At 39.3% G+C, this 27,786-nt stretch overlaps 1 protein-coding gene across 11 annotated transcripts in view; it reads right to left on the bottom strand.

Moving 5' to 3' along the window:
• PDZ-GEF (PDZ domain-containing guanine nucleotide exchange factor) overlaps positions 1 to 27,786 on the bottom strand; it is an 85,390-nt gene that overhangs the window by 26,190 nt on the left and 31,414 nt on the right. For all 11 annotated transcript variants that reach the window (XR_012410183.1, XR_012410186.1, XR_012410184.1 and 8 more), the window contains 2 exons: positions 13,920 to 14,511; positions 11,083 to 11,283 (listed from right to left, as the gene is read on the bottom strand). Coding sequence is in view for 7 of the 11 variants with exons in the window: in XM_073967247.1 (XP_073823348.1) it covers positions 11,083 to 11,283; positions 13,920 to 13,949 (231 nt within the window). In the remaining 4 variants the exon portion in view is untranslated. The remainder of the gene's footprint in view (positions 1 to 11,082; positions 11,284 to 13,919; positions 14,512 to 27,786) is intronic.

The following is a 27,786-nucleotide window of genomic DNA, read 5'->3' as shown; positions in this document are numbered from 1 at the left end:
TCCCCAAACAGCATGGAGTGCTTCGATTGAATCCTTGATTCGAGTTGAATCCTTGAGAAAAACCATGATGGAGAAGTTATTTAAGGTTAATGTTATCAGAAACACAAATTGCTCAGATCCATCCTGGTATTTTTATGGCTACATTTATGGTTGGATGACACCGTGGTGATACTGTATGTACACCCGCCCTGCATACGGAATACCTGCGTTCGATTTAAAAGCCAGACCATATTTTCAAAAGTGGGCAATATATCCCTCAGCATAATATAGTTAACATCTCCTCATTACCTCAATTTAAAAGTTTTACAAAAATGGTGCCTTAAGACACTCCGTTTGAACTCAACGATAAAAAAGTAGGTCACATTTCATTGATATTGAAAGAATTCTCCCTTGTCACTTCTGAGGTGTTCGTGGAAAAGCATGTAACAAGAATGACTTGAAAACGTGTCGAAGTAAGGGATCCGGGACTTTTTAAGAATATTTAATTGGCCATTTAAAAACTAAGGATCCGGAACTTTTCAGCCCAAGTCATAGGAATATTTATTTGACCCTTTGGAAGTGTTATGCCTATGTTACGCTTACAATTGAATTTTATTGACGATGTTTTTTGTTTCTTCACTACTTTTTTGCAAAGTTACGCAGCCAGCAGCTGCTTATCACCGCAATTAAGTGGCATATTTTTGCACTACAACAAATTGCAGAGTAATTTCACAAGTATGCTTTTTTCTTCTTATGTTTGCTGTTATTTTTATTTATATAACAAACAAGCTGCTGCCGGTGGTGGGGTACATGTTTTGCCCATTAACACAGGGAAGCTTTCATTACAGATGCTGCTGCTGTAGCAACAAACATTTTTAAATCTACTTAAATTATGTGATAAATTGTTTAAATTGTAACTAAAGAGCCCAACGAATAAACGCCATTGGGGAGAGATGTATGGAGAAGATGATGACTTCTTTGTCTTGCTCTTCTTACTTCCTCTTTATTTGTCTCTTTGATGATAATCCATGTGAAAAATATGACACACACTCGACTCGACCGGTAATAATGGACAAATCATCATCAAAAAACAGCGCAATTTCCGAAAAACGCAAACAAAAAGCATTGAAAGCATACGACGTACGATCAGCAGCGGTACATCATAAACGTCACCACCAGCGATAGTAGGTAGAAGAAGAGAGGTAGTCATTCATGGTATAAATAACATAAAAAATAAAAATAATAACCATCTCATAATAATGTCATTACTGTTGTTGAATCTACTGTGTCAGAAAATAAAAACACAACAAAAAGTCCAAACCAATCAGGCAAGCCAGCCAGCGAGCCAGCAACCAACACAAGATTAACCTAAAGTGGGACAATGAACGTCGTCGTAACAAATAAAAAGCAACAGTAACAACAACATTGTTGAAAAATAAAAAAAATAGTAACTGTATTAAACGTAGGTATATACATATAAAAAAATTATTATGGAAACATAAACCACGCACAAAAGTTGCTGTCATGTGAACGTCATTGTTGAATGAGTTCTCGGTCGCACCAAATAAAGCGTTTTTTTCTTCGTTTTTTTCTATCATACATTCGGTGGCAATTACTCCTAAGGTATGTTGGTGCAGACAATGTTTTGTTGTTCGATTAAATTAAATGAAGTTTGTTGTTGCTGTTGTTTGGTTATCATAGAAGTGCATACAAAAGATATGAAAATCAATTTTATTTTCATTAAAACGTCGTAGGCGTTGTAAAGATTATTAAAGAAAACTATTACACCTTGTTTACACTGGCACCTAAAACATGTATTTGTGGCAAGTATATCAATTATTTGATAGATAATTCAATGGAATTGAGAATTTAAATTCGGGCTTTTATAGCTTTGTTCCTTTACTTTTTTTAGTAGTAAAAGTAGCAAAAGAGAGAACTGTCAAAATTGCTCTCACGCAACAAGTTTTGAACAAAAGTAAAGGAACGGAAAATAGTAAATCTGGCAGCAATGTCAAAAAAACAAACATGGCATTCACTGCCCCGCATACGACGGTACAAGTTTCATTAGGGGCAAGTCCATACTTCCTGATAAAATAGCCTGAAAGGTGCAAAAAAATCCCTACGACCCCGTGTGTAGTGATTAGAGCGCAAGATAACTCCCGAATGGATCGGCCGATTCGAACCAAAATATGGCCTTCGTAATATCTTGTCCAAATACAGTTTTAGTTTGAAGATAAACCATATCGGTCCACTCCTTCAGGTACCTCACCCACAAAAGTTCACAAAGTTCAACAATCCCACGACGGCCGGTTCTATGTACCGGATTGACCCGAGGAACCATCTTCTCGGCCAGGGGCCGTCACCTCAGCAACTACTTGTTCGTGTTCGTCTTTTTTATCTTGGAAGCGGCATGTCCCGGAATGCCTGCTCCGGATTTATTTTGGTCCGTGCCGGGATTGAAAGTAACCCCAGGCCATGGTTCTGCACTGTTTGTCAACGTCTTATCCACCGTAGGTCGGTGTCAATGAGATGCAACGGGTGCCAAGCATGGGTGCATTTTAAGAACTGTTCAGGCCTGACCTACCTGAGAGAGTATTACGACAGGGTTTATGTTGCCTCGTGCTGCGCCAATATGAACCCCAGTGAGTCTCGTCATCAACATCATCGGATTATGAAACTCCTCCGCAATCTCCTAGACAACAGTATCAGCAGCAGCCATTAACACCGCGTATTGCTGTCCCAGTTCCTGAGGATGTAACATTCTTGCAGTTTAACTGCGATGGTCTTCGAACCAAGATCAATGAGATCGTGGACTTTATGAGTCGGAGAAATATTATGGTCGCGGCGATTCAGGAAACGAAGCTGTGCAACAACTGCAGTCTTCGGAGTTTTGATGGATACAACGTTCTTCGCCGGGATCGTACAAGAAGTGGGGGTGGAGGGCTTACATTCCTACTGCACCAGTTGTCCAGTCCTACTGCACCAGTACAGCGGTAAGGTGGGGATCCGCCGAGATAGAACTGCTGAATGTGTATATCCCGCCGGTCAATAGCTGTGTCCCGCGTTATTTGCCTAACATCAGATCTCTGTTGCGAGGTGATAACCGGCTGGTCCTAGGGGATTTCAATGCACATCACGTGTTATGGCATTCAGCTCTAGGTAATGACCAGAGAGGTACAGATCTGGCTGAGCAAATAGATAGCTCCACATTCTGCACTGCGAACGAGGACGCACCCATCAGGATTAGAGGAGACTGCCACAGTTCACCTGACATATCTATCGTGTCACCCGGTCTGACGAATGACGTGACATGGCAGCGCCCGTCATTTCCCTTGGGTCGGACCATCTCCCAATCCTCATCTCCATAAACAGACCACCAGACTTCATAACCTCTGAACGCCACACTTTCATTAATCATGGAAAAGCGGATTGGCAAGGTTTCAGAGAGTTCACTAATCAACGCTTCAGAGAACTGCCCAGTCCCTCTGATGTTCGGGTAGCAGAGAGGAAGTTCCGAGACATCATCACTGCTGTAGCCGCTCGCTTTATCCCTGCTGGTCGAATACCTGAAATAAGAACCAATTTCCCAGCAGAGGCGACGGGATTAGCTAATGAGCGTGATGAGCTTCGCCGCACGAACCCTAACGACCCCAGAGTCAGGGAACTGACAATGCAAGTCAATAGATTAGTCAGTGAACACAAGCGGAAAAAGTGGCTATATATAGTGGCTATATATATATATATATATATATATATATATATATATATATATATATAGTTCTATAGAACATCTGAAGTGTTGCAACATTGGAGCCGGCTGTAATAAATTGTGGACAACGGTTAAGGCGCTATCGAACCCTGGTCTATCACCAGTAGCAAAGATACTCGAGGCATTACTCCTCCCCGGCATCAGAACGTGTTATCCAGTTGCAGATCATCAGTAGCATGTACCATGTCACACAGTACCATGTCACAGAACAGTGATGGTAGCATTGGATCTGACCAAAGCGTTTGATACGGTCAGCCATGCTAGGCTGTTTGAGGATATCGAGAATACTACCCTCCGGCCTTGTCAGAAACGCTGGGTCATCAACTATTTGTGTGGTCGCCAGTCATACGAGGAATTCAGAGACAGGAAGTCCAAACCCCGTAGAGTGAAGCAGGGAGTTCCCCAAGGAGGGGTGATATCTTTAACCTCTACCTCTCTGCAACTCCACGCCCTCCCGACGGCATTGATTTAATTACGTACGCGGATGATTGTACACTCATGGCGTCAGGTCCCAATATCGTTAACGTTTGTTACAGGCTAAATGCCTATCTCATTGATCTTGTAGAGTTTTTCCACGCGAGGAATATGAAAATATCCACCACTAAGTCAACAGCCACACTGTTCACCACATGGACAAATCTGCCAGAATGCTGCCCTGAGAACAGCCTCATGTCTGCAGTGGACCATTTACAAGAGGAGACCAAGATCCTTCCTGTGCGTCGACACAACAGGATGTTGACGATGCAGTACTTGCTTGGATGCTATAGGCAAGACCATCCAAATCACCGGGTAGCGGGTTCTTTCGTACCGGATTGACCCGAAACCATAGTGTTTCGGCCAGCGGCTGCCAACCCAGCATCAAACCTATGATTCTACGTAGGTTTTTATGCTGCTATAACAACAACAACAACAATCACCGTCTGGTGGATATGCCTAAACCCCCCAGGCAGGTTAGGGAGGATTATCGAGATCTGGAGAGAGAGGTCCGAAGATATAAAAGAGAACCTCTAGATCAACGTGCATACCAGGCAGGTTTAAGAGACATTCATACTGATGCGGTTGCAGAGGCTCTGGCAGCCTACAGTGTGAATATCGTCCTCGAAGATCATCCACCACCCGTGGCAGCGGAAGAACAACAGCTGCCAAGACAAACGAGAGTCGTGTTGGCACAACTTAGATCTGGTTGGTGCAGCCGCCTCAATTTTTACTGGGCCAGGATTGATGGCACGCGGAATATCTGCCCAGCATGTGGCACCGGTCCGCATACTACGCAGCACCTGTTTAACTGCCCAGCCAACCCGACTGACTTAACTCCTCTCTCTCTCTCTTTGGACTAATCATATTCAGGTGGCGTCCTTTCTGAACTTGGAGCTGGAGGCAGAGCCGAATCAATAAAATAAATATTTACATGTACTTGTAGAAGCTGCTACAACAACAACAAAAGTTCAAGAATTTTCGGAAAAATTGTGCGCACGATAACTCCTAAAGGTATTTACCGATTTGGTCCATACTTTACACACCCTAACATATCTACCAGATATAGATCAGGTTCGAATAAGAACCATAGTTATCCACTCCTACGGGTATCTCTCACACAAAATTTCGGATAAGTTCACTTTAAGGCCTGTTCTCGAATCACTTTGATTTTTGTTGAAGCATTCGCGGTATAAAAAGCCCACAGTGACTGGAGAGCAACGATAACTCTCGAAATGATCAACCGATTTGGTCCAATATGTGGCCTTCGTCATATTTGCCACTATATCAATCGGAAAGATATTACTTCCAAAATAAGATGCGCTTCCATAATGGACTATGTTGGTCCATTCCCTTAAGTACCTATTCCGCAACACTTTTGAACTCTAACTCTAATCCACATTTTTGTCAGTCAGGGTCAGGAAAGATCCTTAATACATTAGATCCGTAGATGAAAGATTCGATTCACATTGGCTGAGGGTATATCTCTGTCGACAAAGCCGACTGATACTTTTTTACATGTTTCTATTCCATGATAATAAATTTATAATACCTACCTTACTAAGGCATTTTCAATGTTCAGAAAGTGTATCAAATCTGGGCACTCTTTAGAAACGCCGTTATTCAAAAGAATTTATTGCCACACTTCCGAATTTGGTGAAATTCGCAGACAACAAAAGTTGATTTGCAAATTTATTGTCTTCAATTTTTATTTTGGAAATGTTAGAATTAGGAATTTGCAAAAACGGTTTCAGTTTTTCTTAAAAGGAAGGCTGGCTGGCTACACTGTGTGGGTGGTGGTTTCAAAAAATTACGAATGAATGATATAGAAAAGAAGATAATTTCTCCAAAAACATCTAGATAGGATAGAAAACTGCCAAGAAGTGTGACACTCTCGCAAAATTCTTTTAAGCCGAAAACACATCCAACATTTGAGCAAAGTTTTGAGTCATTTCGGCTAAAAAATAAAGAAAAATTAAAAATTGGCTGCACCAGTTTGTCTTCTGTTCTTCTACCAGAAATGACACAAAACTTTACTCAAACGTTGGATGTGTTTTCGGCTTTACCTTGCGACTGATATTAGGGTGTTTGACAGAATTTTTTACAAAATTCTTAGAGAAAACGAGGATTTTCTTTAACGCATAGACCTCTATGCAGCTAAAAATTGCGAATTATGTATATATCTGAGCCACATCTTATAAATTAGAACACGGCACCCGTTGACCCACAAACTATTGAACCTCGATTGTTATGCAGTGTTCATCACACTCTTTTGAATTTTGTGTCCCTAATCAGCACCTATTCAATCCCTTTGTTTAGATTTCATCAGCCAACATTTTAAGAAAAAGGTAGGTTCACAAATTTTCTTCATCCCAAAATGATTTATTCACACATCTTCTTATGGATTTATTACTAAAAAAATACGCCTCAAGAGTTCATTGCCTTTGATTAATGGTCACACATCTAACCTGAATAACCCTTTTGTCCTCTAACTATTGGCCGTTGCTTCTGCCTATTTATTAGTACCGCTAGAAAAAAAGCAAATAAAATAAAAATGAACGATTGTTGTGCGCTTTGTTTTCATTTTCGCTATTTTTTCTCATGGCGTTCATCAAATGGTTTGTTTATTTTGCTTTATTGTTAGGTATGACTTTTTGTTTCCTTTATTACTTTGCGGTTCGGCAGGCAGTGTCGGTCGCATTTGTATTGTTATGCGGTTATTGTCTGTCTACTCGGTGTATAAAATGTTTAAACTTTCTATTTTAACATTTTGTTTGTTGTCAAAGCTTATTTAAATTAGTTTACCATAGAGATGACGATGGCGACGGCAAAATGTACGACTACATCGTTTTAAAAACGTTTGCATTTCGTGTTGTAAATCTTTTTTTGCAAGTCTAGTAGCCATCGCTTTGTTGGCTGGCACTGGCAACAACGTCACTACTATTTTGTGGGTCTCTATATTATCACAGATTTGGGGCTTTTATTGTCGTCTAATGTTTGCTGCATACGTTGTGTATCTGCCATATAGCCAGCCCAGTGGGTAATGTAGTTGTTGTTGTCATGTGTTTGTTACTTTTTTATTATTCTAATGCCCCACTCAGTCACAGCTACTTGTTGTAGACAAAATAGCGTCAAATATTCTTGGGTGTGTTTTTAATGTTTTGCATGGGAAATGCTAGTTGAAAGAAGATGGAAGGTGGCGGTGATGGGGAGGTAAAGCGTTTAGACACCGCTGGTTTTGCCATTCAACAATAGAAGTTCAATAGTTTGACGTTCTAAATTCTTTTTCTCTGAAAACTGCAATTTGTTTATTGTTCGGTGTGTTGTAATTGATAGTTAGGTGACAATTTATATCTTTCGAAATAGAGAGACAAAGAAAATATGTATTCTTAAATACCTTAAATTAAATAATTAAGTATTTAAGAATAACACGCAATTGTTTAAATTAGGTAAATTAGCACAATTAGATTGGGTAAGGGAAAGCGTTCAATTGGGCAACCTCTCTTTTTAAGGTTATTTTATAGCATTTGAATGTCTGGCGTCCTTTTAGGAGCATTTTAAGTCTTACGACCATCTATAAAAAAGACCCTTAAAAGTCATAAAGGGTTTTCAAAGATGGAAGGCCTTCTTAAGGACATCCACGGATAAAAAAAAAACACCTTGAACAGCGCAAGCGCAGTCTTTGGGCTATTGGTCACATTCGGACCAGTTGTGGGATTCTGTAACTCATTTTTGCTGTTATCGATAATTGTCGGTAAAATTAAAATGCTTATAATTTCGATAATTAACGACGAATAAAAAGTAGTCGCTAGCCTCTACCGAGACAAACAGTGATGTCAACTTTTCTTTATGTTTTAAGTCATAATTTTGCGATTTAATTTTAGCGATTTTTATCGGTAACAGCAAAAATGAGTTACAGAATCCCACTACAGAGATCGGAATGCGTTGGATTGGGAAGAAACGCTTCTGAGCTAGAAGATATTTCCTTTTGAAACGCCTCACGAATTGTATTTACTCCCAAAATTCCGCTTCAGAAATATTGTTGAAATTTTTTGCAGTAATGCACTGCCCTTCTGTAACCAAGCTTATCCTTCCTTTCCATGGTCTTACTTCTTTTAGTGGGTTGGGATGTGAGGGAAAGGTACATCTCGTCCTCCACAACTTCGCCCCCAAAGCGCCGTTCATAAATAGAATGGTTTTAACGGCTACTGCCGATGTTTTATAGCCTGAGGGAGTTGCGATCTTGCAGTCTAGGCTGGTGCTTTCTGCAACAATTGAGGAAGACCCCTCTCTGTTCGATGGACAAGGGATAACCGTGGTATCAATCTTATCTTGCTCACAGAAGAACTTTCCCGACTCATGCTGAGATTCGCTCCTTAGCTAACAACGTCAATTTTCAGATCAGAGTTGTCGTTCCCACCCGAAATTGTGTCAGTTTTCGCTACATTGTCCGTGGGACAAGCTGAGATGTAGGAACAAGATCCTCAAGTCCTTAGCCGCAGACAAGAAATTCTTGTTGATCACATATAACGCGATAAGTTGAACATTGGTGAGTTATTGTCCACAAAACATAAGTGGAACGCCATATATTCGAATCTGCCAAAACGCCTTCCAGAGAACTGCAACAGAATGCCTCAGCATGATATAAGTGGACCATCTGCATGAGGAGATTAACTCTCCTTCCAGAACTTGCTGAGGTGTTACGTGACAGTCATCGAAATTACCGTATAGGACTCCCCCCCCCACCCTTGGCATGTCAAGTTGAATCTTCTTGATCTAGAGAGAGGTTGAACAAGATCATCAAGCCTATCAAAGCAGGTTTGCATAACAGATGAGCTCTCAGATGCCATACATAATTATCGTGTGACACTGTCATCAGAGTACATCCCCCATTTATCGCAGCTGAAAAACGTCAGCTGCCACGACAAATCGGAGTAGTTTTGGCTTAACTACGTTCCGAATGGTGCAGCCATCTAAAGTCCTGTGGGGCAAGAATTGATGACACCGGAACATTTCCACAGAATACACTGCACGTTTTCAACTGCCCTGCTAAACCTACTCAACCAACTATTGTAGCATTGTGGTTGCATCACGTCCACCACATTTCTAGAGATTTGGAGATAGACCCAGAGCCAGATTAAGCAGAAGTCCTTCTGAAGGTGTCTTCTATAGATACAAGTCCTCCTGAAGGTGTCTTCTATGGATAGAAGACCTCCTGATGCGGTATTCTATAGGTAGAAGACCACCTGAAGAAGCTGTCTGTAGATAGAAGACCTCCTGAAGGGGTCTTCAATAAAGGGAGGTTCTCTTGAAGGTGTCTAATATTGATAGAAGACCTCCTGAAGTGGTCCTTTATAGGTAGAAGACCACCTGATGGATCTTCTATAAATAGAAAACCTCCTGAAGGGATCTTCTTTAGAAAGAAGACTTCCTGAAGAGGCCTTCTATACGTAGAATACTTTCCAAATACTTGCTTTCTATACGTAGATGACCTCCCAAAGGGTGCTTCTATACATAGAATACCTCCAGAAGGGTTCTCCTATACATAGAAGATCTCATAAAGGGTCTTCTGTACATAGAACACCTCCCATAGGGGTCTCCCATAAGGGGCTTATAGCAAACTTCCCATAGGGGTCTTCTATATATAGAAGACCTCATAAATGGGTGTTTCATACATAGAATGCCTCCTAATGGGTTCTTCTATACATAAAATACCTCCTAAACCTCTTCTATACATAATGTAGAAAATCTCCTAGAGGGGTCTTATATATGTAGAAAATCTCCTAGAGGGGTCTTCTATAAGCAGAGTAACACCTTAAGGGGTCTTCTATAAGTAGAGTAACTCCTTTAGGGGTCTTCTATATATAGAAGACCTCCTAAAACATATTTTATACATTGAAGACCTTACAATTGGGTCTTCTATAAATAGAAGACCTCCCAAAGTGGTATTCTATATACAGAAGACCTCCCAAATGAGTCGTCTTTACATAGAAGACCTCCCAAAGGGGTTTTCCTCAACTGGTCTTATAGATATACTACCCCTTAAATTGATGTCCTATAGATAAAATACCTCCTGATACTGCTCTTCATAGATGAAACACCTACTGTTGGGGCCTTCTCTAGACAAAGAACTCCTGATGGGGTCTTCTATAGATTGATTTCCTAAAGGAGTCTTCCATAGATATAATACCTCCTAAAGGGGTCTTCTATAGATGGAAACCCCCTTAAGGTGGTCTTCAAAGGTGCATTCTACACATAAGTCAGGTACTAAAGGGGTGTTTTATAGATTAAACCCCTCCATTAGGGATTAAAGACTTCCTAAATAGGTCTTCTATAGATAGAAGACCTCCCTAAGGTGTCTTCTATAAACAGAAGACATCCTAAGGGAGTCTCCTGTATATGGAAGATCTCTTAAATGCGTCATCTCTAGATAAAATACCTTCTGAAGGCGTCTTCTAAATATAAAAACTCCTCCTTGCATACATTAAAATGACCTCCTCAAAGGTGTCTTTTATAGATAAAACACCATCCCAAAGAGTATTCTATAGGTAAAAGACAACCTCAAGAGGTCTTCAATATATAAAAGACCTGTTAAAGGGGTCTTCTGTAGAAAGAAGACCTCCTAAACTGGTTTTCTAAAAATAGAGAACCTCTTAAATAAGTATGCAATATTCAAAAGGCTCTCTGGTAGAAGACCTCTTGAAGGAATTCTGTATATAGAAGCTCTCCTAATGAGGCCTAGTATGGTATACCTCCTAAAGGGTCTTCTGAACCTACTGAGATTGTTTGTAAAAAAATCGTATATAAGTTTATAATAATAACAATAAAAAAAATAAAAAAAAAATAAATGTTCTACTTACGTCCATAGATTCCGCCAAATCTTCTTCATCGGAATCAACTGTTGATTCGACCAAACCGGAGAAATCAATCTCCTCACCATCCAGTGATGAACCGTAAACGGATGCCATCGTATCACTGCCACTGTATGCTGAACTTGTATCACTTGAATGTGAACCACGATTGCATTTTTGATGCAATTCTGGTCTGGTGGGTGGTTGATACTGTGTAACAAAGCAACAAGAGTAGACAAATGGGCAGCAGCAGCAGCATAATGGATAAACAAGAAGAGCAGCAAGTGGGTTGCGGTAGGCAACAGCAGCAATGACATTGTCGTCAACATAGTTAATTGAAAGAAAAAAGAAGAAGAAAAAAATTGTACATAAAAAGAGGAAATTAAATTAATATTTACAAAAAAAATTATATATTTATGTACATAGGTAATATGTAAGTATGTATTTAGTACGTGTTGTAGTTGCACTAAAGCGAAAAATACATGTGTAATTCCGACTAGCATTCTTTTTTCGTTGCTGTTTTTTTTTTGTTCATTTCCCTTAACAATTGAATGGATGGTTGGATGAATGGCTGGCATAGCAGCCATGAAAGAAAATATAAAATACCAAAGAGAAATGTGTGAAATTCAATCCAAACATTACACCACTTTACCGCTACCGTCAGACGACTCGAAGCTCTGATGACGGTGGTGGTGATGGCCAAGGGAAACTTAAATCAAAATGCATTACAGTCGAGTCTACATAAAGGTAATGGGGGAGAAATTTATTGGGGGATTTTTAATAAATAAAAAAGATTTGTAATAAAATATTTGTTTTTACTGAAATGGATAGGTAAGGGGTATGGAAATTCGTTTAGGACCACAGGTAGTAAGTTTAAAAAGACTGTCTCGCTTTTGCTTTATATTCATAGCTTAAAGGGTAGGGGGAAAATTTTGGGATATTTGTAGTTAAACTCGAATGTTTACTCAAAAGAGATATGACATAAGTCAGGGAAATTCGTTTGGAGGTGTCTAAGATACATAGAAGAGCTCAAGCTATACATAGAAGAACACCTTAAGGGGTCTGCTATAAATGGAAGACTTCCTGTAGAAGTCTGCTATACATAGAAGATCTCGCAAAGGGGTCTGCGATACATAGATGTCCCAAAGGGCTCTTCTACAGATATACAAACTCTCAAAACGACTTGCTATACATAAATGATCTCCTGAAGGTATTTGATATACACAGAATAACTCGAAGATAGAAAGAAAACTTCTTGAACCTTCTGAATGGGAATGTTATACAGAGATATCCAGAAAAGCCTGTTATACTACTGAAGGGGCTGCTATGGACAGAAGAACTCCTAAGGAGATCTTATATACATAGCAGATCTCCAATAAGGGTCATCTATAAATAGAAGACCTCCTATATGAGTCTTCTATGACATATACACCGAAAGAGGGATTAATTCTATAGTTAGATCTCCTAAAGTAAAATAAACACTATAGGAAATTGTTTATAAAAGTCCTCCTGATTTGGTCATCCATAAGGAAAAAGACCCCCTGATGGAGTCTTCTATAGATAAAAGACCTCCTTTGGGGCCTTTTTTAGATAAAATACCTCCTGATAGGGTCTTCTATAGATAAAAGACGTACTCAGGCGGTCTTATATAGATAGCAGACAACCTAAAGGGGTCTTGCATAGATCTTCTATAGATAAAAGTCCTCTGATGGGACCATCTGTAGGTGAAATTCCTCCTGAAGAGATATTCTTTAGATAAACGGCCTCCTCAGGGGGTCTTCTATAGATTAGATACCCCCTGATGGTGTCTTCTATAAATAAAATACATCCTGATGGGGTCTTCTATAGATAAAACACCTCATCAAGGGTCTTCTATAAATAAAATATATCCTGATAGGGTCTTCTGTAGATTAAAGACCTCCTTTGGGCCTTCTATAGATAAAAGACGTACTTAGGCGGTCTTATATCGATAGCCGACATCCTAAAAGTGTCCTGCATAGATCTTCTATAGATAAAAGTCCCCTGATGGAGTCATTTGTAAATGAAATTCCCCCAAAAGGGATATTCTTTAGATAAACGGCCTCCTCAGGGGATCTTCTATAGATAAAATACCTCCTGATGGTGTCTTCTATTAATAAAATACATCCTGATGGGGTCTTCTATAGATAAAAGACCTCATCAAGGCGTCTTCTATAAATGAAATATATCCTGATGGGGTCTTCTATAGATTAAAGACCTCCTTCGGGGCCTTTTATAGATAAAATAGCTCCAGATAGGGTCTTCTATAGATAAAAGACGTACTCAGGCGGTCTTATATCGATAGCAGACATCCTAAAGGTGTCCTGCATAGATCTTCTATAGATAAAAGTCCCCCGATGGGACCATCTGTAGGTGAAATTCCTCCTGAAGGGATAAACGGCCTCCTCAGGGGGTCTTCTATAGATAAGATACCCCCTGATGGGGTCTTCCATAAATAAAAGACGCCATAAAGGGGTCTTCTATAAATAAAAAAACTCCTGATGGGTCTTCTATAGATATAATCATGACAGGAAATTGATTGTTTTAAGGTTTAATTGCGGTGAAGTAACGTCGAGTTTAACGTTCAAAATATCGAAAATAATAAAATATCCGTTTAAGATTGGAAATCGGTATATTTGATTTCCATATTGAAATTGTTTGGAATACACTTCCCCCTACAGATTCAAGCCATCAAAAGGGGACAGCTGTTTTGTTTGAAAAATATGGAATGCTAGTCTCATTATTACATAACCTAAAAAATATGTTAAATTTTTAATATGTATTTATATTATCATTATTATTACTATTGTTGTTATTGCTGTACTTACATGTTGACGTATATGATGATATGGATCCATTAGTTGTTATATAGTGTGTATGATGTATAGAGGCAGCAATGAGAGTAGTATTTCGCCGTATCGCTTTTGGTTTTTTGTTGTTATTTGTCTTGGATTTCTATGAAAATGATGATGATGGTGAGATGAGCCTTTTTTGTTGTATTATTTCTTATTGTTGTTGTTGTCTTGATATTTGTTAATGCAATTTACATTTGTTTGTATTTGCCATACATTTATTATGGGAAGATATATTTATTTTTTGCTGTTGCGTTGTCGTTAAATTGTCCTCCTTTGTTTTGCTTGGCTTGTTTCAGCTGATTCTTCCTAATGTTACGATACTCTCCTCTACTTGAATTCCGTGTGATATGTGTTGGTGTTTGTATTTCTATGTAAATTTGTAGTTTTTCTTTTTGTGTAAAACATTATTAAATAAATTCTACTTTTGCTTTCATTTCGTTATTTGCCTTCTTGGTAGGCGGCATGTGAAACCATTGTTTCTAAAAATGGATATCCTTTGTTGTGACATTTATGCGAAGGATCGTTAGTGAGGGATTTTTGGTCAATCAAATAATGTTGGTTACAGCTGGAAAGAGAAGAAGAAAAAGAGGGGTTATTAGGATTTTTGATTAAAACATATTTAATATAAAGGTCCATATTCGGCACTTGAAAAAAATACCAAAACATTATATCCCTTTATGTAAAAAATTTAATATTATATGAAATAGCAATTTCCAAAAGGGAACTTTTTTATAAATTATAATAATTGTTCCACAAACATGCCATAAGGGACAAGGGAGACTTCTCTCACTTCTTTTTTTATAAATTAGCTTAAATAAATAAAAAAAATAAACCAAAAAAATCTCATAATAAAAAATAAAAATTCCACAAAATATTAAACAAAAATTTCCCATAATGGAAAATTTGCAAATTTATTTCAAAAACCATTATTAATATTAAAAAATTTATTAAATATTATAGTGAAAAATATGAGTTCCTAAGTGAGTTTTGCAAAGGGACAAGTTCTTATATAAATATAAATACAAGACCTCCTAAGGGGTGACGTAGGGGATGGAAGATACCAAGCAACGGTCCTGACCGGTTTTAACATGGCAAAGCCCAGGATTTATCTTGGTCCCTCTTTCATCCCAAGTGGACACTGACCTCCCCGTGGTGTCACCTGGGGAACTGCATTTAACACCCGTTAAAGGTAGTGAGTTAACATGTGCTGCGCGTTCACCCATAAGAACGTTAAAAACTTGGGTTTGGGCGTCGGGTTAGTAACCCTCCCCTAGAAAAAACAGCCTACTATGAAAAAACGAAAGAAAAGAAAAACAAACCCCTCTAAAGTTGACGGACCCCGCAAACGTTTTAAGGACCATGATCTGCGAATCTGCACCTGGAATGTTCGCACTCTTTATAGAGAAGGTGCAGTCTTCGCATTGGCAGACGTACTTGAAAAGTACAAGACCGATATTACTGCCATACAGGAAATACGATGGATTGGGAAAGGCGTCGCAACAACACCTAAAGGTGAAGCACTGTATTATAGCTGCCATGACGTAAAGCATGAATTTGGTTGTGGATTCGTAGTTAGTCGGAGACTAAAACATCTGGTATCCAGCTTCACTCCAGTGAATGAAAGACTTGCTGCAATTCGGATAAAAGCTACATTCTTCAACATCAGCTTTATTTGCGCTCATGCTCCCACTGAAGAAAAGGACGAACAGACCAAAGATATATTTTACGAGCGCTTAGAAGAAACATATGACCGTTGCCCTGCCCATGACATTAAAATCATTCTAGGCGATTTTAATGCCAAAATTGGAAAGGAGAATATCTTTGGCCCAACAGTCGGGAAATTCAGTCTCCACAGCGAAACATCTGACAATGGTATGAGGCTGATAGACTTTGCAGCTGCAAAAAACATGGCAGTTAGCAGTACCAGATTTAATCATCTCGATATTCATAAGGGCACCTGGCTGTCTCCAGATCAGAAAATAAGAAACCAAATTGATCATGTTGTGATAGATGGAAGACATTCATCGAGCGTGTTGGATGTACGATCGTTCCGAGGCGCAAACATTGATTCGGACCACTACCTTGTTGCAGCAAAGGTACGCACCCGCTTAAACATAGCAAACAAAGTACGAACAGACACAACACGAAAGTTAGACATCGGTAAGCTGCAAACACAACAGATAGCCACAGCATATTCCACTGAACTAGCCAAATTGCTTAATCAAAGCACTCCTCATCCCGATAACATATCAGCGCAATGGCAAAGCATTGCCCACTCCATGCAAACAGCCGCAAAATCCATACTTGGATACCAGAGACCTCCACAAAGGAATCCATGGTATGATGAGGAGTGTCGTGCTGCCACCGAAGAGAAAAATGCGGCATATAGGGCTACTTTACAATCCGTAGCAACCCGTAGCGCACGAGAGAGATACAAGGAGAAAAGGAGAGAGGAGAGACGTCTTTTCCGCAGAGAGATGGAAAAGCGGGAGTGTGAAAAAATCGAGATGTACAAGAGCCAGAATGAAGTCCGAAAATTCTACCAAAGAGTCAAGCATCAAACTGATGGCTTTGGTACAGGCACATCCTCCTGTAGAGACCAGCAAGGTAATTTGGTAACTGATACAGATAGTGTACTCAGGATATGGAAAGAACATTTTTCAAATCTGTTGGTATCCAATAGCAGCGAAGACGACGAAGATACCACAGTCCCAATCCCAGAAGATGGTATTGAATGTATACCGCCCAGCCAAGATGAGGTAAAGACAGCAATAAATCGGCTGAAGAATAATAAGGCAGCAGTGGCCGATGGCTTACCAGCCGAGCTGTTCAAAACCGGAGGCGACACGCTGATAAGGTGTATTCATCAGCTAGTTAGCACCATCTGGCAGGAAGAACGAGTACCCGACGATTGGAACCTGAGTATCCTGTGCCCCGTCCACAAGAAGGGAGATAAGACTGTATGCTCTAACTATAGGGGCATAAGTCTACTCCCTATTGCCTACAAGATCGTGTCAGGGATATTGTGCGAACGACTAAAGCCTATGGTCAACGAGATAATTGGACCATACCAATGCGGCTTTAGACCTGGCAAGTCCACCATTGACCGAATATTTACCCTGCGGCAAATCCTGGAGAAGACCCAAGAGATGCAGATCGACACCTACCACCTTTTTGTCGATTATAAAGCAGCCTTCGACAGCCCGCTGCGTTCCAAGGTATTCCAAGCCATGTCTGAATTTGGTATCCCCGCAAAGCTCATCCGGCTTTGTAAAATGACTTTAACTGACACGAGGTCCTCAGTTAAAATAGGAAAGAACCTCTCCGAAGAGTTTGGTACCAAAAGAGGTTTCAGACAAGGAGACAGCCTTTCGTGTGACCTCTTCAACATCCTGCTAGAAAAGGTTATAGGAGAGGCAAACGTCAAAAGAAGTGGCACAATCTACACCAATAGTCACATATTACTTGCTTATGCTGATGATATAGACATCATGGGCCGATCAGTAAAAGAAGTAACTGATACCTTTATAAAGGTCGAAGGAGAATCTGCTAAGGTGGGTCTGGCGGTATACGGTGAGAAGACCAAGTTGATGGTGTCGACGCGCAATGCGTCCATTGAGATCGGACCAACTGTTGAAGTTGGTTCCTATAATTTTGAGGTAGTAAAAGACTTCGTATACCTCGGCACCTCCGTAAACACAACAAACGACATCAGTTGTGAAATAAAAAGAAGAATTGTATTGGCCAACAGATGCTACTTTGGTTTAAGTAAGCAGTTTAAAAACAAAGCCACATCTCGTCAAACAAAAATAACGCTCTACAAAACACTGATACTACCCGTGCTGATGTATGGCTCCGAAGCCTGGGTACTTGCGCAAGCAGACATGGCAGTGCTTGGTGTGTTTGAGAGAAAAATTCTTCGAAAGATCTACGGACCAATCTGCGTTGACGGTGAATATAGACGTCGCATGAACCACGAGCTGTATCTGCTATACAACGACATCAATATAGTTAAACGTATCGAGATGCAACGATTGCGTTGGCTAGGCCATATCATAAGAATGAGCGATGATGAACCCGCTAAAAAGGCGTATGAATACATGCCACATGGCGGTGCACGCAGAATAGGCAGGCCAAGGAATAGATGGCGCAAACAAGTGGATGATGAGATGAAAAGGCGCGGTATTCCAGAGTGCAAAGCAACAAATAGAGAGGAATGGAGATCTCTTCTTAGTTCGACCTATAGAACAAATTTTCTGTAATGGGCCAGCTAAGTAAGTAAGACCTCCTAAGGGGGTCTGTGACGCATTGAATTTATCCTAAGGTGGCCTTCTCCAAAAGAGAAACCTTCTACATATAGGTCTGTCAATGACTGTAATTTATGTTGGTCAATTTGTACTCCCCTTAATAGATGTTTTTGATACATAGATCTCGGAAACAGATACAATGAGGGGTAGAGAGCATCAATGTGAAATTTGTATGTGTTTATCAACAGGGGGTTAATTGGTGTTGATTGAACAATTTTTTCATAAAGTGTCATATTACAAAATATTAACGGATGTTCGTTGTCCTATAATCAAATCGGGTGCATTCATTTTATAAAAAAGCATCAAATGACATTTCCAATTTAGATTTCTCGACACCGATATTCATATAAGATCTGTTCCTTTACATGCAAGAATCTTCCAGTTTTACCACTTTTTACTCGATAAAAGTTCCCTTACTTCAAAAAAGCATACTTTTGCCATTTTTACCATTTTAAAAAATTAAAATGTATTACATGTCTCATAATATGAGAGAAAGTAAGTAATTTCATTGTTATTACAATATTTACAGAAAAAGAAGAAGAAAGGGAGATCCTGTTTACCAACAGAGCAACCAACAGCTGTTTTGTTTACAAAAAAGAGAAAAACATATTTTCTCAACTAAATAAACCATTTGTATTTATTTGTGGAGATATTAGATATGCAATGATAACGTAGTATTTATAGGAAGACTCCAAAGAAGGGACAGATGTTACAACTTAAGGACAAACAGACCGCCACTAGTCTACAATAACAGCTGTTGCTATACTTAGGTAGGCAACAAAAACTATAGAGAAATGCAACACTTTGAAAGGTATACACCGAGTGGAACTATGTTGTACAGCTAGCACCGTTACGAAGTACACAGACATTTTACTACGTAAATAGTTACCTCAATTTGTTGTTGGTGTTGTTTTTATTTTTTCATTATTTAGTAGTTTTGTATGCCAACCAGCTACAAAAAAGTAATTGAAAAATATGTTTTTGTCTTTATATGCGAGCGAGTGTAAGAGAGAATGACAAAAAAGAATGAATGAGTGAACAAATAAATGAATGAATGAACGGCTTGTAGAGAGGGCAGATAGGTAGGTGGGTATGCAGTCCTATAACATTATGGGGAAGTTGAAACAATTATCAGTGTCAATTGTGTAGTTGCATTATAATACAGAGAGAGGTGAAGAAAGAGAGAATGACAGGCACGCGCCAGAAAATTGAAAATGGGATTACAACAACAAAAACAACGCATAACATGTTGTTAGTTTTATAAATAGACAAGAAGACAGTTTTATAAACTTTTTTCTCTATAAACTGGCTTCTCCTCCCCCCTATGTCACTTTCTTCATTCGTTTTGTTATTGTTATTGGGGTATGGGTTTTGGGTGGAGTACATCAAATGGGCTTTAAGGTTTGTGTGTGTATATCTTTTTATGTGTTGTGTGTTTATTATTTTATAACCATTTGTAACGCCTTGAATTTATTAATTGGAAACCGTTTAGTAGTAAGCCATCACAAAGAAAGTTCTGTGTGTTTTCAGTGGAAAAAGAAAAAGAATTACCTATAGTTATTTGTATTTATTTGGAAAATTAATTTTTCTTTTTTCGACTTGAAAGGAAATCTTCAATTCCATCAATCATTATTTTGAAAGTTTTGTTTTTAAGCTCAAAAATTATTATTTCCTGCTTAAAGAAAATTAAGCTGTGGTGCTTAAAGGGTGGGATGGGGGGTTCATAATTTTATAACTGCAAGTAAATAAGCCAGGAGTAAGATTTTTTATTTTAGAAATTAAATAATGTTATTTGAATCCGTAATGAAGCTAAAAAATCCTAAATTTGTTCGGTATTTTTTTTTTAATTAAAAAAATAATTTTTTTATTAAAATATGTACCTATAAAGAGAGAATTCTCATAATTTCAAAAATTAAAAAAATATAATTTTTAATAAAATATCCATGAAAAAAATGAAAAGATTTCTTCAATATTTTTGCAAATTAATGCTAAGGAGGCGACCGCCCATGATGTAATACCTTGTCGTGTGATACATCGTTAGAAATTGTTCATTTAACTGACATTTGCGCTCTCTCCTGATATGTTGTTTCTTTTGCATGCAGTGTCCTGTTTGTTGTTATGAATAAGGAAGACTTATACCCCATTATAAGTGTCTGTTATGATTTTATTTTAAAAGCCAAATTCCTCATTGTGTACATATCCGTAAAATATTCTCTAATCTAAGGAAGTTGGCATATGGTATGTTTACATTATGTCCATCGGATGGACATCGTGGCTGTAAGTGTTTACATATGGTCATATCTCACTTTCTCTATCAACTGTGCAATGAGTGCGTGCATTCACATGTGGGTTCATCATGTGTGTCCTGTGCCATTTGGGAAAAATTTGTTTGTTCTTTATGAATGAAGTATCTCTTTGTTCAAAACTGTGATAAGAGAGATATTCTTTGTTAAGTGTTCATTATGTGTTTTGTTCAAAAGGATACTAAGTATCTTCACTGTGGAGATATGGTATTACAATTTGGAAATTTATAAATGCAATTAGAGATGTTTGAATGAATAAAGCCAATACAGGGTGTCTCCTAAGGTATGCTTGAAAAAATTAATGAAACGACTGAGTAGAGAATTATTTTCGTGTGCAAGGAAAACAATAGTTGCTTATTTTTTTCCTTCTTTAGGTCTTCAACAGATTTAGGACCTTCTGTAAATCCGTAATAGAAAAAAAATGTAATAGAACAATTATAAATCCTTTAAAGAAACCTAGGAAATGTAGGCTGGCTATCCCTAGGAGACATTTCGGAGGTTTTTTATTAGTAGAATTATTTGGAAAATTTTCAATGAATAAAAGTTCTTCAGGAGGTCCTCAACCTTTCAACTAGTTTTAGGTGGTCTTCTGTCTATAGAAGACCATTAGGGACATATCGATACCGAAATTTTGGAAAGTACTTCTTGAAGAAAAAATATGCTGTTGTAGTGACAATCGGAAGGACTATTATAATGTGTAATAACAAAATTTTTATTAAAATGTCGATCCGAAAAATATGCATTAAACTGGATTTAAGTGCAAAAGTGTTGTCCTTTTTTGGAAAAGGTACCTGCAGGAATGTGCTGATGTAGTACATCTTAGAACAGGGATGGCCAAAAACACACATTTGCAGATTATAACTTGCGCTAGTGTGAGCGGAAACGTAAACAATGCATCAACCTAACGAATGTGTTTATAGTGTACGTGTGTTTCATATGCCCGCGGACATAGGAAAGTTGTTGTTGGTGGCCATCCCTGTCTTAGAACCTGATCAAAGTTGGAAGAAATACTACTATGTACAAAATTAGGATCAATGACAAACCTTTCTACACTTATTGGAGGTTATTCTGAATGAAAACTACCCGTGAGTTTTCTCACTCTATCCATTAATTTGAAACGGCAAAGAGACAAGACTCACGCGGAGTTTTCATTCAGAATAAACCCCATTATGTCACCAATCATTTACGATTGCCACGTTAGGACTTATTTTATTGTTTTCGGGCCATTATGTTAGGAGTCATGGACTTGCACTCGAAAAAAATGATGTCATTGTAATCAGTGTCACAAGGATTACCCTCGGCAAAAATTTTCAAAACGATCCTTAAACAGGCCTTAAATTGCACTTAATCAAAAAATGTTGAACTTTTTTGGAGGAGGTACCCTACTAAGGAATGAACCTATATAGTCGAAGTCGATCGGGGGATGAGAGAGATATATGGGATGTATGTACAAAGTTTGAACCAATATCAGCCACTCTTGTCAATGGTTCTTGTTGTTGTTGTTGTGGCAACATAAAACCTACTTTAAAGCATAGTGTTGATGCTGGGTTGGCAACCGCTGGCCGAAACACTATGGTTTCGGGTCAATTCGGTACGAAAGAACCCGCTGCCGTGGGATTGCTTATCAATGGTTGTCGTGTTTACCATTCATTTTAGTTGGTTGCCCATGGCCTCAATTCTGTTTCTATGAAAATGTGAAATAAATGTCAAATGAAAAAAATTATGAAGAAAATATTTTTCATTTCAAATTTTCTTGGAACAAGAATCCAGCCCCGGGACTTTTTAGAGCATTTGGGTCATTATTTCATGAAGTATTAACTTGCGCACGGGGATAACAATCTTAAAGCGATGTGAGGGCATAAGTGCGCATTTTCTCTTTTTGTCTAGGCAACGTACTTCTAATGCATATTCTGCTTCCAAGTACGTTGTCCTGACTTATAGGAAGCTGGGTACGACCAAAGTTATTCCAGGTCACTGATCCTCCACCTCAAGGAAGATCCCCTAACACCGGGGTGTTAAGCGACCTCGTGCCCATCGTTGTTCCAAGGTTTGCAGTTAGGAAACCAACTGTATTAGAACGGAGTCTCGCTTGATACCTGGGCGCCTCAGCGAGTAGTTCAGCCCTAGTCATGGTAGTGGAGGGCAATGCCATGATTGTCCTCAGCTCCCGCATAAACTCTTTTTCATATGGATGAACATTTTGAAACGTTAAACCCCCCAATTCCGATTTACCCTCGTTATCGACCACTGCAATGAAAATGGACAATGATGCTCCACCTTGTCCTAGTACGACCCAATCCTTGGGCGGGGACGACACTGAACGAAGTTAGTGACTCCATAAACCAGCAGAGCAGGGAGTTGTTCGACCTCTTGAGGCATAGTGAGACCCTCCGACTCAGTCAGGAGAGCCCCCCTCCATGGGAGAGCTGGGAGGACGATGAGATGGATATTACAATTATCCCATCTCAATCGTCCAAAGAAGTTCTGCCATGTGCCCTGGAGAGCTCCAACTTCGCGGCCGAGGATCCTGCTCCATCAGGGGCTGAAGCGTCGGTCGGATCCAACAAGCCTTCCTTGTGGAGGCAAGATGTGTTGGTGGAAGAGGCCGTGGAGGAGGAAACGACGACGACCATGGGGGAAGTCCCCTTCAGCCAAGACAAAAAGGGCCAGGCTAAGGAAGAATAGGTATAACTACCGTAGAGCCGTGTTTTACTGCACAAAATTTATTGGCAGAAACCCAACTGAGGTAACTCAGGCGGAGTTCAGGGAAATTGGATTGAAGATTCAATTTGTGAGGCGTTTCGATCGGAAATATCCTCACATTGAGAAGCTCTTCCTTCCAATTGACCGGATTCCGATCCCTGTAAAGGATGCAGTTTCCAGCTCAGCGGCTGTGACAAAAGCATCCTCTACAGGGAAACCAACAAAACCGATGTTGTCGAGTTGCTCGAGTCCTTTGCGGACATCTTTGATGACTGTGGTAGGACCAGGTACCTCGACCTCTTCGGCCCCTAACACGTCGAAACGCTCGGGAACCACAGATGTGAATCCTGCCTTTTCGAAGCTGGCGCAGGGAAGGGCGCAACCGCAAACTAAGCAGCCGCTGCTTACCGCCTATCTCGACTGCTTTGTCGGTGGCTGCTGCCGGACCTGTAGGGGAAAAGAAGGGCGGAGAGCGATCAGGGGCGAAGATTGTGCAAAGGACTTGTCAACGGACCATTGCAAAACCGTCTGCAATTGATGGATCTCACTCTTCTGGAGGCAAGGAGGATGGAGCGAGGAACAAGACTGGCCCAGCGAAGAGCCCTGTGGCTGGTTCGAGTGATGGTCCATCGACCTCAAAACAGAGCGGATTTTCGAGGACATCTGCGAAGGAATGCGTTAAGAGGGTTAGGTCCTCCGAAGATCCGCAACCTGTTGCTAAGAGGGTGGTGGAACATCGGTCGAACAACCATATGGAGTCTTTCGCAAAGGTGACCGTTCAAAAGAACGTAGAGAAAGCTCAACCGGGGAAGGCCGACCAAGGGTTGAAACCCCCTCAACCTTCTGTTGAACGGACACCGGTGTCAGCGGGTTCCGATGAGATGATCGCTCCAGATGATCTCCGAGTGGCAATCATCGACAGAGCTGATCTGGATGGGAGGATCAGCGATACAAACTTGCTCACGGTGGAACGTCTTGTTAGGAAGACCATCACTTCTGACGAGGTAGACGCCAGGAAGACCGGCTTTGGCAGAGCAGTCGTCCACAGGGGCATCCAAGTCCTGTATTGTCAGGATGAGGAATCGAAGGACTTCCTCATCCAGACGATTGGGGGAGCTGGTGAACTCTGGGAAGGCTGCAGGCTGACCGCGATTCCTGTGGAAGAGATACCTCTAAGGATCGTAGCCACAACATGTGTGCCTCCTCCAGACTCCGACGTAGAGGAGGTGATGAAGATGATCAGGAAACAAAATAGAGGTCTCTTCATCGACGGCTGGAGGTTGCTGAACGCCTTTAGGAAAGGAGAAGGTATGGTGATGAGATTCACCATAGATAGCGAGAGCGCTAACTATATTAGAGACTGTGGGGGAGTGATGTACTTCGGTTCTAGTGGACTTCGGTTCCAGATCCCGAAGTCGCAGTAAAGTTGTTCGGCAGCATGGCCTGCGAGTGGTGCAGATTAGGACCACAAGAACTGCCTTCAGCAAAAATTTCAACACAATCCTTGAACAGGTCTTAAACTGCACTTAATCAAAAAATTTCAAATTTTTGTGAGGGAGGTTCCGAAAAAGTCCGCTATATTTCAACTTCGAAGTTGATCTAAGTTTGTAGAAAAAAAGCTATTGTGCCTGCGCACCACTCATTGTACTTCGTTTTTCAGAGCATTTGGCTCATTATCTCTTGAAGTATGAACTTGCGCACGAGCAAAATTATACCGTTTCAATCAGGACCACAATATTTGCCTTTAGCAACAATTTCAACACAATCCTTGAGCAGGCCTTAAACTGCACTTAATTGAAAAAAATTCCTCTATATTCCAACTTGAAACTTGGTCTATGTTTGTAAGAAATATTATTATGCACAAAGTTTGTATCGAATCGTTTTTTCTCTGTTGGTTTCCTGAGGGTTGATTTTAGAGGACCGCAAGGAAATCCTTTTTTAAAAATTCCAAGATATCCTAGCGCGGATTTATACTGAACATTTTTTCAACTGTTGTGATGTTTTTGAACGATGTAACGTCGACCAAATTGGGTAATTCTTTCGATAGATAGCGAGCGATAGATAGCAATAGCGAGTTTTTTGGTATTTATTTCAAAAGTTTTCGGTAGTTCTTTATAGACTGTTTGATTTTTTTGAACATGTGAGTTAAGCCGTTTTGGCGCTGAGCGCTTCATTTATAATTGGGCGTCACCGTAGTGTAATGGTAAGATCGCCCGGCATGCACACTAGGTTGGGGCGATTTGAACACCTTATTGGACCCTTTGCGTTTCAGATTCCTGGGATTTTACTGAGCAAAAAAGGTCCACTAGACCTTAAAGTTAAAGTTTTTATTTTTATGCCCGTTTTCTTTGGATACTTTGGCATATAACAGCCAAGCCATTGACATTTTCGGTCCAACATTAGGACAAAAATTGTAGCCAAGACAATAATTAAGTAAAAGCATTGGAACGCTCCTTCAGGCTCTTTTGGCTTTGTGGATAAAATCTTGAAGTCATAATCAGGAGGATCGATTTTCACCTTAGACATATGATCTAGTGGTGTTTTTTGCTCAGTACAATCACAGGAATCAACGGAACAAGTCGAGTTTACGCACTACGGGAACAACATTTTCTTTAAAAATTGGAAAATTGTCCTAAATAACCGGGGATTTAAGACTTTCTCCTATGGACAGGACCCAATCTAGGGAACGGGAACATTTTCTTTTAAATTAAAAATTGTCACTAAATAGCCGGTCCTTAACAAGGGAATTTTCGCAACTTCGGAGGCCCATATCTCGGAAGTATGGACTTTCGCAACAAATGTTGTATATATTTGTGATCAGGGTGGCGTGATCTACCTGTGAAAAAAATTTCATCCCGATCCGAGCTTAGTTGGTAAACTCGCATTATGCCATAATATTGGGGTGCACTCATTGATATAAGAGGACTTTCTCTTGTCCCCTCTGGGAACATATGCACATACATATCAGGAAAAATGTGTAAAATTTTCTTTTCCATTTCAAAAAAATCAAAAAAAGATTTTGATACTACATCAATGATTTTTGGTACATAGATTAAGAAAAAAATCCGCATTCCAAATCTGTTTTCGTTACTAACATTGATCGTTGCGCGCAAAAGATATGACCGTTTTAATTATGATAATTAGAAAAAATTCAAAAAAAAATCGCGGCTTAATATATTTAGCTGTTATATCTTATTATCGTTAACTGAATTCGTAACGTTTGCGATGATGCAAAAAATAATCGCAAAGTCTCAATGGATTCGCGAAAAATCTAATTTGTTAAATAATTTCACGTATTTACAAACATATTTTTGAAACAATAGCGCTCATACTTACGAAAAATATATAAAAAAATTATAGCAGCATCCAGACATTTTGAGGAATAAAATGAAACCTAATTTGTGAAGGTTTTAGGTATAGTATTCATGTATTTGCAAAAATACGAAGAAAATATGACGAAAAAATTAAAATCATATTATTCTAATTTTATTTTTTTTAATGGTTTTATAGGAAAAGTTGGAGAAAAAATGTTTGAGTTCTTCGGCATTTTCGTCAAAATTTCACGCCATAATGATGATATTCCGTTGTAACAAATTTTCCGCTTATAGTTTTCCTATTGGATAATATTATTTGAACCTTATATTAAATCACAAGGAATTCCAATTGTGGCATAACGTTAAAATAATGTTATATTGAATATTATAACATTTGAGATGCATATAAACCGCGTAATTATGAAAATGACATGATGCGCATCCGATTTTCCAACACAGCGAATCAATCCCTCTTTTTTGATGTACAGTTTGTCAAATTCTATTTGGCGGCCACGATGTAGCATCTGCTGCATATTAGGGTGCAAAATACAGTAAAATGGTCATAATTTCCGCGAAGTTCATTTACATTTTATGCGCATCTGATTTCAATAATCACCATTAGAAAATACATCATTCTATGCCGTATCAACGCGATCCATCAAGAACCGTGGATGTAGCATCGCACTCAGTTTTTAGAAAAAATCTATTATATCTCTGGATTTACGAGAATTTTTAACTATCTGTTTTCGCGCAGTTTAAACACGCGTATCGATCTATTTATTTAAGTAGAACAAACACATCCAAAACGCGTTTTAATATGCGATATTTTCAAAATAATTTTTTGCAAATTTTCGAAATTTGAGGGGTATCATATCCGCCGATCTAGTGGGTGGATTTTTACGCGTCGTGGCTTGTTAGATTCAGAACGTAAAAAAACTAAATTTACGCGGGTTTCCACGGAAATCGAATGAAATTTGTAAATTTTAAACCAAAAAAATTGGTTTTTGAGAAAAATTTACGCACAAAAATTTCGTGTTTGGGCGCAGATTACTGTGATCCTGTGAGGGCTACAGCCTCATGTTATACATTAAAAAATGCGAAATCGCGAGTACTAGAATCAAATAATAAGATTTTAGGGAAATCCTGCTGCGCGTCCCGATTAGAGCAAAAATTCAAAAAACCCCATTTTTCAGGTTTCAAAATGTCAGCATCC

This window comes from Musca autumnalis, unplaced genomic scaffold, assembly GCF_047663935.1.
Source record: "Musca autumnalis isolate F117 unplaced genomic scaffold, ASM4766393v1 scaffold_2, whole genome shotgun sequence".
NCBI classification, from domain to species: Eukaryota; Metazoa; Arthropoda; class Insecta; order Diptera; family Muscidae; genus Musca; species Musca autumnalis.
The sequence above is the reverse complement of the archived record's forward strand: the minus strand, read 5'-3'. Positions and strand labels throughout refer to the sequence as shown.